Here is a 13,434-nt window from a genome sequence, read left to right on the forward strand (position 1 = left end):
CAGATCGAGAATTCAATCAATGGAAATTAAGATCGATCAACCAGACAGAGAAGGCAAGAAATCCCACGAAAACAGGAAGAAATCCCAAGAAATCCGGATGGCCTGAGGTAGCAGCAGCCCAAATCTTGCGGGTGTAAAACTTGGAGCAAAAATCCGGAGGGCCTGAGGTAGGAGCAGACAAAATCTGGAGCCGGAGATCAAACTGTTTATTAAGGGATTTAGGGATTGTAAAAAAGGGAAGGAGGAAGTAGGATGGGGAGTGGGAAGGTACCGGCACGGAGGCCACTTGGCATGGTGGCGGCACGAGCAGGATGCCGTGGTTCGTGTGGAGGCGGATGGCACCATGGCTTGCTTTTAAAGCTTGCAGAACACGCAGCGGATGAACTCCCTTGAGCGCTAGAAAAGGAAGGAGGAAGAATAATGGAGAGGGGTAGGTACCGGCGTTCGAGCAGGTTCCCGTGTTGGCTGCAGCGGCGTAGCTTGGTGGGTTTTTTTGTGGGGGCGGACAGCACAATCGCGTGCCCTTAAAACGGCGGCGGCGGAAGAAATTTTCGGAGCAGTTTCTATTGCCTTGAAAACGGATTTATTGTGTTTAATGCGAGGAGATTGGCATGAGAGCAGAGCCATGAAGATCGAAGAAGACGAACCGAGGCGTACCGGTGGTGGGGGAGGACGACGAACCCAGGCGGCCGAGGCGGAGCGGTGGTGTGGGAGAGATCGATGGGGGACAGACGGAGAGCACGCGAGGAAGAGGAAGCGAATCGGCCGGTTCATGGGCCGGTGTTGGCCCATCTGGTCCACGCGCCTTGGGGCCATCGGGCGTGTGCTTGTGCGGCTGGCGAGCGCGCGTTGGGGTCATCGGGCGTGTGCGTGTGTGCGAGTACGGCCGTGTATACGTGAAATTTTAATTCCGGTGACGTGGCTCGCTGTGAGAGCAGCAAAATGAGGCCATCTATTAAGAAAGAGAAGATGCCCCTTTGATCAAAGGGTTCTTGGGCACCTCTAGAACCTTCATAGAACTGTCCTATGTACTTTATGAATCCGTCAAGTATTGCTTTGGCCGAAATACTCAAATATGGAAGGAGTTTGAGTCAATCACGTCAACTAGATCTTCTAAAAAAAAAAGTTGCAGACTAGATCCGTGGGACTGAATTTGTTGCCCAGATATCAGGGGATTATAGTTCACCTTGGACTGCTCCTGAGCATGCTGAGGAGCCTTGTCACGCTAGGCAGAAGCTGCGCACGACCTGACAGTCTGAAACTGCAAAAAGGTCAGCCCAAAGAAATGAAACAGAAAATAAGTCTGCCTTGAATGTGCCAACTTGGTAAAATGGGAAGAGTAATGCCCTGTATAGAACATTTCGGTTCATTTTCGGACGCATCTTACAGGACAACGTAGAAAAGAAGTGAAAGCTAACTGCGAACAAGCGCAAGGCAGGTGCAGCATAGCAACATGTTGAAATTCCAGGCCCCAGAGCTGTAAACTGACTTACCTCCTGCAGTAAAGAATAAAAAGCAACACATGCAACCTGGAACGATTTTGAGTAAGCAGCCATACTCTCTGCATTGCACAGAAACAACCATATGAACATCAGTTACCAACATTCACAACTTAGAGGATTCTTAGAGGCCCTCTGCAAGGGAGGCAGACTACATCATGCATTCATGCAGAAGATACTACGAGGCACCGACATTTCCAATCTTAGCATAACAAAAAAAAAATGTAGTTGCGCTTCAGATGCTTCTTCAGCATGAGAGGCATGTCAATGCTCCATTGTACGTTCGAAACATGTTTTCAGGACTAGGAGGACCTAGTGGGCGGCTAATTGATGGTCAATACTGCTTGGTTTTCGGTGCCACCTGCACATTCACACCAAAATATACCCTTCTATATAAAGAGTTGTGGCATCTGCATCTCTGCATAATGTTTCCTTGTTGTCAAAAGAAGTATGGATCTTCTTTGTTCCTGAAGATACCATACACCTGCTCAGAGCAATCCAGTGTAAGTTTCTGAAGAAAATACACATTTGTAGCATCTTGATTCTTTAGTTCCTCAACAGTTCTTTTCATCGGTCCTTGGAGATCACCACCCAAAAGAAATTCCGCCAACTTATTTGCCCTGAAATGCCCAACAGCAAACAAGTAGTTTCAGATATGAATATAAATGAGCCAGCAATGTAGCATCTCATACATGTATCCTTATGTGTGGTTGCATATGGTACTTGTGAAAATATAAGAACGAAAACATATTAGATACCTGCATCTTAAATATCGTCTCCAAGATGGGTACAGATGAATACTAACAATTTTCTTCATTCATGAATTTTTACATTATAGGAAGGCATAAACAAGTCTGGACCTTATTTGGCACAATTACTGACAAGTGACATTTTGTTTTCATGTTTCAGACAATAGATGAGGCATGAGCATCTAGTCCTCTATGTGGCATCATACGTTTTGTAATGGCGAACACCTAACAACCACTGCTGATTGTGGGAGTTGCAGAACCTACTGTTATCATGCATACTTACCTCTAGAAGTTCAAACAATCAGCCGAGCTTTGGAGAACGATTATTCTTTGTGTGGGACGGATGGTAAAGGACAATAAATCAAACAAGTACCCTCATGTTTGTTTTTCAGTCACACTAAATGTACCAATTTTTATCCACCGACAGGGTTTGCATCTGGAATGCGCTCATGATCTTCCTTGTGGCAATAATTGTTACTACAATTTCTTTAAATAGATTAGCAGGGGTTTGTAGGAGAATTGCTTGGGAGGTAAATTTCAGTTCTGTTCATGCAAGACAATACCAAGGTAAAGGATTAAGCTATTTATTGCATCTATTAGACACTATTTTAGAATTTGGGCGCTCTAGGTAAAACTTGAAGGCGGTGGCAAAGGTGCTTAAATGATGACTTTGATGTTCCACTTATGGTCATACTGCGAAGTTCGTGGAAATACTTGTTGCCCGGCAAGATCAATTCAGGTGTTCCCAGGAGGCTCTCAATCTGCTTCCTTGGGACCCAGGTCACTACAGCATTGGACAGTAGTTAAGATAATAAGGCAATTTTTTACTTCATGTCTTCTGCACAGAGAGATTACCACTGCATTGATAGTAGACACTATAGGGCACTCTAGGCAGGCAGCCGTTCTGATGCCTAGATGCAGGTACAAAACTATATAAAGCCCTGAATCTGTTAGAAACAAAGAAGTGGCTGATATACAGAATATCCGATACAGAGCCATGGATTAGGCCCCAGTTTTACTGGGAAAATTATACACACTACTGCTGCCTGATGATTTTTTCGGGTAGAACAGCAGTTATAAGGTTTTATGTAGAAGACACTACATTTTAAGACGAGCTACTACCGACAGATCCATCTTTGAGATTAACTCCCACGGGTCAGTGTCTACGATGGCGGCCCAGTGCATAGTCAAAGAACTTTGTGAGTTTATGTAAGATCTACAGCGATTTTGGTGAAAAGTGTCGAGCTAAACAAATGGCTGATCCATGGTCACTAACTAGGCTGAGACACTCTCTGAGACTTTGTTTTACAGGATATTCAGGGCTTGTACAGAACTTAATTTTTTTTAATATAAACTGTGAGAATTGCGCAAAGTTCGATCAGATTTTGAATCTTTTCCGGAAAAAAAGAAAGCCGAACAGTCTATAGTGGCTCAATCAGTGTGCCGCGTACACTTTGGCGTGGGGAAGGAAGGGTTCGTTTGGACTGGCTTTAAAAAGTTGTTCGGTTTTTGTTAAGTTCAGATGAACTTTGGTCAGATTTTCAAGTTGTCAAAAAAGGCCAAATAAGGGGCTCTAATCAATCCGGGAAATAATTATTTTTTCAGGCCAAACTTGTAGGAATGTAGTCTCTTCAGTTTGGAATGAGTTCTAGGCGAATTGTATTATTAAACAAAAAAACTATAGTTCAGCCAACAATGGCTAAAACTTGCTTTCTGCCAGACCTCACTCAAGATTATACTAGGTACTAATAGAATTTAATATCGAAGTGACTTAGAGGTGTGTTGTTATGAGGCATGAGTTGTGTAGGCAAGTGATATTATGATATTCGTCATGCTTATGTGTTCCCTGGGGTTGAATTTTTTCTAGAACTTCACCATGTAAGGAACTGCCTAATCAAGCGGTGGTTCAGCGCATTCTGTTTGCCCTTGGGAGTTGTTTTTTTATTGCTGAGTTTTAAGAGGAACATTAAACATTAGTGGATCTCTTAATATACAAAGTGAACTCAATGTTGGTCACCAGTTTCTACATTCATTATTCAGTTGCCTCTTATTTAGCTCTTTATTACTCCTTGATTCTTCAGAAATCAAAATCCATCGATTGCTTATCCACAAAAACCTAATGAAATTTACCATACATAGGATTTTTTATATCTCCCCAACAACAAAGAATCTACTTTCTGTATATTTCTCAATTTTATATTGAAGACAAAAAATGTAACAGAATGATCTATGGGATTTGGACTAGATACATATTAGCAATGGGACTGTGTGTATCTATCTATTCTATTATTAAAACAACAGTAAAGGAATAGTTCCAATTACTCAACAAAATGAATGGTTCAGATTAGAAATAGCACTTCAGATTTAAGATTGAGGGAGCAGAAGGAGATGATATATTATTATATTATTATAGCACAGGGTTCCGATCAATCAACAACATGAACGGTTCAGATTAGAAATAACGCTTCAGATTTAAGATTGACGAAGCAGAAGGAGATCATGTATACATAAGTCCATCATTGCAGGCTAAAAATATAAAGTAATTCTAGAAGCTTTAATGCACGGGTCAACCTGTTACTTATTAATTAAATGAACAACAAACAAATACGACATACATCACCATATAGCTGCTATGAGCTATAAAGTAGTACTAGGTGGTCAATATTGTCATGCACTCCTGTTTTCTAAAGCTATGGCCATTCACATTTGCAAAGACAATCTATTTTAAGTGGCTTTCCAAAATCTTTTTGTCTCTTTATCCCTGGCAGTCTCCCTATAATTTTTTTTTTCTATTGCTAAATTTCAAAGATCCACTCAAGGTCAGTTCTGATTCCTAATACTACCATGGATTTGCAATATTTCGAATTTCTAAAGCTTACCGCAATTAAAAGTCATGTAAGGTTGACTACTAGTATGGCTAAACAAAGACATGATATAAATACATACAAAATATGCAACAATGACAGATTCCTTTTAATATTCAGCGAATGCAACTTTCACATACCTGAATTCATCTCGTTTATCCACAGTTGCTAATTTTCCTTGGCGGTAAAGAGCACAGAAACCTTGCATACAGATCTCCTCGTCGAACAATGAGTTAATCACGGGTGCTTCAGAGTCCCATTTACTTGTGATTTCTGAAGGCAAGGAGCTCATCTCCCTTTTCACCTGGACATAGGCATTGCTTTCCTTGCAAGGTTCAAATGGAACTACATCCCTTGTTATCCTCGGTCCCTCACTTGGTATAGACAGAGATGCACATTTCTCAGCCCCAACTTCCTTGTTCCCGCATTTGGCTGATGATTGAACCGCTGGTGTCTTGTTCGTTTCCGCAATCCCCTTCGATAGCTGACTAACTCCCCTTGCTGGAGCACCATCAGATGATTGTCCTTTGCCGCCAATTCCAGCTTTACAATAGTCAATCTTGGAAGAACCCTCTTGTATAGCGCTGCTGGCAAGAGGCCCTTGGGAAGGAAGCAGCATTGTCTTGGGCATTCCCCCATCAAAATTCTCTGTTTTCACAACTGGGCTCTCCTGCAGGAAAGCTGCCACCTTTGAATCTTCAGGCTTACTGGCCATCTTCCCAGATGTTGACACCATCCCCTCTATCCTTGCAGACGAAGATTTCTGCTGATCATTACCCAATGTACCAACCGAATTGCTCTGCCCCAGCACATCAACCTTCCCTGATTCCAACTTCCCGGGCTTATCTCCCCGTATTCGCTTGATGCGCTGGCTCAGCGACTCGGTGTCTTCCTCATCTTCCTCCTCGGAGCCCCCCTCGGCCATCTCCTCTTCCTCCTCATCGCTTGAGAGGTCAATAAAGTCGATGCCTTTCACCTCGCCTTCCTCCGCCTCCTCGTCATCAACGCGGGAGTCGTCCCGATGCACCGTGTCCGAGACGGCGGCCTCGACCATGGTGAGCGCCATCTCGTCGACCTCGTACCGCGGCGGGAGGAACGCGTCCAGGAGCGCCCTGTACTTCTCCCGCAGGGCGTCGATCCCCGATGCGCGCGGCCTCCAGTTTGGCCTTGACCTCGGTGGCCTCCCTCCCGCGCGCGGCCAGTGCGTCGAGATCGGCGAGCGCGGCGGCCAGTTCCGCACCGAGCTTGGCGTTCCTGCGGTCCCGCTCGACGAGGATGCGCGCGACCGCCTCGAAATTGGCTTTGAGGTAGGAATCGAAGAGGTAGGCCACGAGCTCGTCGCTGGGGAGGTCGGCGAGCTTGTCCTGGGAGGCAGAGGCCATCGTATCCGGCGGCCGGGAGGCGGTGCGCCGGCGTAGGGGCGGGTGGATGGGAAAAGCGAGGGTTTTTGTGTGTTGGGAATCTGGGAGCCTCCGCGGAGTTGGGGTTCCAGGCTTGAAGATGGCACTCCGCTCTGCACTCTCCCAAATTATTATAGTGCTGTTGTACACTGCGGCGGCGGAATGCGGCTAGTCGCTCTTGCCACCTGGCTTCAATGCCGTCTGGGAAGTCAGAAACAAAAAGGCATATCTGTTATTTTTGCAAGTAAGAAATCTAATTTATAGGTTTTGGTAAAGATCATGAAATAAGTAGTAACTGATTCTATGTCTACATGTGTCATGTCAGGTGATATATCGCTTTAACGATCATGAAACTATCTGCACACGAAATGAACCCCATGCCACGATAGCATGACTCATCTTCTTTTTTTGCGAATAGGACTTTGGCATTAAAAGAAACAACGTACAAAGCATTCCAAGAAAAACGAAAATTACAACAAAATTCTTGAGAATCCCTTCATCTTCAACCTCCAGACCGTGTCGACGGCGCGCCGCCGCTGCCGTTCCTGCCTGAGTCGGCCTGACGTTGTTGGTTGCGGACGGGAAGTCGCCGAACGGGTCAAAAAGACCACATCCGTCCCAGAGACAAAGAAGAAGGAAGAATTGCCGATGAAGCTCCTTGACGATCCGAAGATCCCCACAGCCAGATGAAATCCTCGAAGACCACACCACTCCCACAAGCCTCTCGACGTTGCCGCCGAGATGGGGTTGAAGCCGAGGAGACCTTATTGCACGAGACGCCGCCACCACCACCTGAGCGCCGCCCCTACAAACATTGACCATAAAAATGAAGAACGAAGCCCTCAAAATAGGGAGCGGAGCCCTCCCACCGACGAGGGCCGAGATCCACTCACGCCTCCATGGCCCAGGAGGCACGAGCCGAGGTCCAATCGCCTTGGTCTCGTAACGCTTCAGCAGTAATTCAATCTGGTCGGCATGACTCATCTTCATGTCTCTTACTTTCTTCATGATTTCTCTTTTCCTCTTTGTCCATGATTAAAAGGTTAGAATTTCTATCTAAAAAAGTCAGGATAGTTCTCAACCATAATACTTTAATTTTTTTAAGAAGACGGAAGCTTTGTTTTATCCATTAATTAAGAAAAAGTGCCATATAAAAGTGCACGAACCAGGAAATCGTAGCCTAGGCTAACAAGGCAATCGGTCAGTAGACCACGGCCATCACACCAACTCATCCGGGACCGCCGCCCCGATGATAACCTCCAAGTGCAGGGGATCACCGTAGTACAATTTGATAAATATTTGAGTATCAAACCCACGAGGAGCTGAAGGTAAACTATCTATTCTTTAAAGCCCTATAACCCACTTATATTGCCTTCTATAGTTCTATGCAAAGCTAGCATCTATAATGTGTGTGTGTGAAGTGTTTTTTGCTATAAAAGTATGAATGATGAAAATAAAATGCAAAGAGTAAAACTAATGTAAGAAAACTAAAGTAAAGTGAGGTGAAGTAAAGTGGAGTAACTCAAGAGAGTAATGTTCAGGCAAATTTCTATTTTATTTATGCGGTTGTCACAGTAGTGAAGCTCCGCATAGTATTTTTAGTGTTTCTTCTAGAGATAAGCCATAGATAGGTGTAGACATAGATATAAGCAAATACACCCCTAGCTAGTGATTGATTCGAATGTCAGTTAAGAGCAAACAAGGGAATTATTAAGACATAAAGTCCAACCACCGTTGTAAATTTAAAGGTCACCATAGTTACCCCCCCCCCCACCCTCCCCGGTTGATTAACCATGAATTAATATAACATGAATATCTAAGAATTGGAACATGGTTTCTGTCAAACTCCAGCTGTGCCTCCTCCTATCATCATGCAACGGTGACAACCTCATCCGTTCCCCATCATATGTGTGCACTCATATTTCAGTACAAGAGATCATTATGGAAGAAAAAATACTTATATGCAACCATCAATAAATTTTCTCACAATTGCCAAGAACAAGCCACTACTCAAACAAAGACATAGAGGTACTCCCTCCGGTCCGGAAAAAGTGGCAGGTTGTTAGTCTCATTATGTTTTGCAGTTAAACCCTTCAAAATAGCATTTATGGCATGTCCTGGAATGGTTTCTCATGGTCGAGCATGGTATTGGCCCCGTCTCCCTCTCCACATTAATGCGTGCCAATGAATTAATGCGACCAAAAGTTATTATGTAGAGGAGTGCGGGTTGAGGAACATATAAGTACATGGTTCTTTTGGTAAAAAGGCTCGTCCGACATTTTTTACGGACCGGAGGGAGTACAATACATCATGGGAAAGTGATAGATTGCAATACGAGCCATGTTTGCCAAGCGATTACAGCAGGGAGATGATGGAGAGGTGCTATGGATGTTAATGAAGAGGTGCATCCCGTGGTGGAGCTGATGATGTGTTGGAGATATGCCCAAGAGGCAATAATAAAGTGGTTATTATATATCTTTGTGTTTATGATAAATGTTTGCATACCATGCTATAATTGTATTAACCGAAACATTGATACATGTGTGTTATGTAAACAACAAGGAGGCCCTAGTAAGCCTCTTGTATAACTAGCTTGTTGATTAATAGATGATCATGGTTTCGTGATCATGAACATTGGATGTTATTAATAACAAGGTTATGTCATTAGATGAATGATATAATCGACACACCCAAATAAGCGTAGCATAAGATCACGTCATTAAGTTCAATTTGCTATAACTTTCGATACACAGTTACCTAGTCCTTCGACCATGAGATCATGTAAATCACTTATACCGGAAGGGTACTTTGATTACATCAAACGCCACTGCGTAAATGGGTGGTTATAAAGATGGGATTAAGTATTCGGAAAGTACGAGTTGAGGCATATGGATCAAGAGTGGGATTTGTCCATCATGATGACGGATAGATATACTCTGGGCCCTCTCGGTGGAATGTCGTCTGATTAGCTTGCAAGCATGTGACTGGTTCACAAGAGATGATATGCCACGGTACGAGTAAAGAGTACTTGTCGGAGACGAGGTTGAACAAGGTATGAAGATACCGATGATCAAACCTAGGAAAAGTAAAATATCGCGTGACAAAGGGAATCGGTATGTATGTAAATGGTTCAATCGATCACTAAGTTATCGTTGAATATGTGGGAGCCATTATGGATCTACAGATCCCACTATTGGTTATTGGTCGGAGAGGAGTCTCGACCATGTCTACATACTTCACGAACCGTAGGGTGACACACTTAAGGTTTGATGTCGTTTTAAGTAGATATGGAATATGGAATGGAGTTCGAATTTTGTTCGGAGTCTCAGATGGGATCCAGGACATCACGAGGAGGTCCGGAATGGTCCGAAGAATAAGATTCATATATAGGAAGTCACTTTCCATGTTTGGAAATGATCCGGTGCATTTATGGAAGGAGATAGAATGTTCTAGAACCTTCCGGAAGAAATAACCATGGAAGGTGGTGTCCCGGTTGGACTCCACCAACCCTAACTTGCCAACCAAGTGGGAGGGTGGAGTCCATGGTGGACTCCACCACCCTTGGCCGGCCAAGTAAAGAGGGAAAGGGGCGAGTCCCACTCCCCCTAGGTTTGGCCCTTTGGAAGGTTTGGGAGTTGGACTCTTATTCGGATTCTAGGGCTAACCCTTGGGGTTCCACCTATATAATGAGGGCGAGAGGGAGGGGGCTGCTACCACCTTGGCCGCACCAACCAGAGGCACCTAGGCCGGTGCCCTAGCTGCCCCCTCTCCCCAAACCCTACCCGCCCCTCCTCATACACCTCCCGTAGCGCTTAGGCGAAGCCCTGCCGGAGATCTCCACCACCACCGCCACCACGCCGTCGTGCTGTCGGGATTCCGAGGAGGATCTACTACTTCCGCTGCCCGCCGGAACGGGGAGAAGGACGTCGTCATCAACACCGAACGTGTGACCGAGCACGGAGGTGCTGCCCGACGGTGGCACCATCAAGATCTTCTACGCGCTTTTGAAAGCGGCAAGTGATCATCTTCTGCAACAACGAGATCTAATCTCGTAGGCTTTGGAAATCTTCGAGGGTTAGTCTCATGATCTTCTCGTTGCTACCATCTTCTAGATTGCATCTTGGCTTGTTATTCGTTCTTGCCATAGGAAATTTTTTGTTTTCTATGCTACGAATCCCATCAGTGGTATCAGAGCCGTGTCTACGCATAGATTGGTTGCACGAGTAGAACACAATGGTTTTGTGGGCGTTGATGTTTTTGTTGTCTTTAGTTCGTGTACTTTGCATCTTGCGGGATGGTGGGATGAAGCGGCTCGGGCTAACTTTACATGACCGCGTTCATGAGATTTGCTCCACGCTCGACATGCAACTTGTATTGCATAAGTGGCTTTGCGGGTGTCTGTCTCTCCCACCATAGTGAAGATTCAATCTACTCTTTCTATTGACAATACTAGTATCACCGTTGTGGTTCATGTTCGTAGGTAGATTGGATCTTACTCGAAAACCCTAAACCACGTAAAATATGCAAACCAAATTAGAGGCCTCTAACTTGTTTTTGCAGGGTTTGGTGATGTGATATGGCCATGATGTGATGATGAATATGTATGAGATGATCATTATTGTATTGTGGCAACCGGCAGGAGCCTTATGGTTGTCTTTGAATTTCATGTTGAAGTATTATTTCAAAGTAGTTGTAATAGTTGCTACATGGGAGAACAACCTTGAAGATGGCGCCATTGACCTTGACGCTTCGCCGACGATGATGGAGATCATGCCCGTTGATGATGGAGATCATGTCCGTGCTTTGGAGATGAAGATCAAAGGCGCAAAGACAAAAGGGCCATATCATATCACATATGAATTGCATGTGATGTTAATCCTTTTATGCATCTTGTATTGCTTAGATCATGATGATGACCCACAAGTATAGGGGTGTATCGCAGTATCTTCGATAAGTAAGAATGTCGATCCCAACGAGGAGCAGAAGGTGTTAACAAGCAGTTTCGATGAAGGATTCACTGTAAATGCTCACAGACAAGTATTCGGGGGTTTTGATGTAACGAGATGAATAAAGTACGAGTAAATAAAGTGCGAGAGTAACAATTGCAGCAAGTGGCCCAATCCTTTTTAGCACAAAGGACAAGCCGGTTTGTTTACTTATAATGACCAAACGTTCTCGAGGACACACGGGATTTTAGTCTAGTGCTTTCGCTACATACGGCTAATTAATCTTCATTGTTTTGATAAGTGTTGTGTGGGTGAACCTATGCTAATGTACCGCCCTTCCTAGGACTAATACATACTTGTGATTATACCCCTTGCAAGCATCCGCAACTACAAGAAAGTAATTAAGATAAATCTAACCACAGACCTTAAACTCTGAGATCCTGCGATCCCTCCCGCATCGATATACCAACGGGGACTCGGGTTTCGTCACTCCGGCAACCCCGCAATTGGCAAACGAGTACAAGATGCATTCCCCTAGGCCCATAAAGGTGAAGTGTCGTGTAGTCGACGTTCACACGACACCACTAGAAGAATAACACCACAACTTAAATATCATAACATTGAATACTACTCAACCATACTTCACTACTAACATTTAGACTTCACCCATGTCCTCAAGAACTAAACGAACTACTCACGAGACATCATATGGAACATGATCGGAGGTGATATGATAATGAATAACAATCTGAACATAAACCTTGGTTCAACGGTTTCACTCAATAGCATCAATAACAAGTAGAAATCAACACCGGGAGAGTTTCCCCTATCAAACAATCAAGATCAAACCCAAATTGCTACAGCGGTGACGAGGTGCAGCGGTGGAGACGGTGGTGATGATGATGAAGATGATGGTGATGGTGATGGAGATGATGTCCAGCTCGATGACGGTGACGATGGCGTCGATTTCCCCCTCCGGGAGGGAATTTCCCGGTGGATTCCTGCCCGCCGGAGAGCTCTTTTCTCTCTGGTGTTCTCCGCCCCGCAGAGGCGGCTGTGACTCTTCGCGACGTACCCCCTCTGGCTTAGGTTTTCGGGACGAAGGCATACGCGAAGAAAAGGAGGCGAGAGGGGTTGTGGGCCCCCCTCCTCACAGGGCGGCGCGGCCAGGGCAGGGCCCGCGCCGGCCTGTGAGGGGGGCCCATGGCGGCCCTCCTCAGCTCCCCCTTCTGGCTTCCTTCGTCATCTGGAAAAATAGGAGTTTCCGTGTACACTACAAGAAAAGTTGCCATGGCCGACGAAGTTGAAGTCGCGCCGTGGTTGCTGGTGTACCATGGCCGACGATTTTGGTCCCTCCGTGGTGCATGTCAAAACTTTTTTTTCTCGTTTTTGAGGCCACCTAGCCCGACGAAAGCGGCCAAAACGTCGCATATGGTGGCCCGGGATGTGGTGCATCGCGAATTCTCGGGTTCGCCGGCCGAGTCAACGCAAATCCGCACCGCCGAGGGATGTAGGGCCCAGATGGCAGCCTCTCTGGCATTTTTTTTTTCTCGATCGCGCCATCTCGTTCAACGTTCTCCGATCGAGCCGTTTACGATGCAGGATCATGGGTCCCGCATGTCATCCTCTATGAACCAAAATTATTTCTATTCTTGGATTTTTTTTGACCCCCTGATTTCTGGCTACTTCCTTTTTCTTTTGATCCCTTGCCGCCTTGGAAACGTTGAGACCGCTGCTGCTAAATGGGACCCGCATGTCATCCTCTATGTGCAATCAACTTTCTTTTCTTGGAGTTTTTTTGGCACCTCAAATTTGGTCACTTGCCTTTTCTTTCGATCCCCTGCCGCCTCTCAAACGGTGATACCGCTCGCTGCTAATCGGGACCCGCATGTCATCCTCTATGTACTATAAAACTTTCTTTTCTTGAATTATTTTTGGCACCTCATATTTGGTCACTTACCTTTTTCTTTCGATCC

The 13,434-nt window shown here is 45.1% G+C and overlaps 1 protein-coding gene across 1 annotated transcript; it reads right to left on the reverse strand.

Moving 5' to 3' along the window:
* Positions 1–1,589: 1,589 nt before the first annotated feature.
* On the reverse strand, positions 1,590–6,185 carry LOC124665078. Its single transcript, XM_047202480.1, has 2 exons — positions 5,253–6,185; positions 1,590–2,119 (listed from the first exon to the last, which is right to left on the reverse strand). Exons 1-2 carry the CDS (start codon positions 6,176–6,178, stop codon positions 1,939–1,941), a joined length of 1,107 nt encoding a protein of 368 aa, XP_047058436.1. The 5' UTR covers positions 6,179–6,185; the 3' UTR covers positions 1,590–1,938.
* Between the last annotated feature and the right edge of the window lie 7,249 nt (positions 6,186–13,434).

The sequence above is a fragment of the Lolium rigidum genome, chromosome 6, assembly GCF_022539505.1.
Source record: "Lolium rigidum isolate FL_2022 chromosome 6, APGP_CSIRO_Lrig_0.1, whole genome shotgun sequence".
NCBI classification, from domain to species: domain Eukaryota; kingdom Viridiplantae; phylum Streptophyta; class Magnoliopsida; order Poales; family Poaceae; genus Lolium; species Lolium rigidum.

Excerpts from the sequence above, each read along its gene's own strand:
- LOC124665078 (XM_047202480.1), bottom strand. The coding sequence starts at position 6,178 with ATGGCGCTCACCATGGTCGAGGCCGCCGTCTCGGACACGGTGCATCGG. Across the intron at positions 2,120-5,252 it reads GATAAACGAGATGAATTCAG|GGCAAATAAGTTGGCGGAAT; the intron begins GTATGTGAAAGT and ends TGGGCATTTCAG.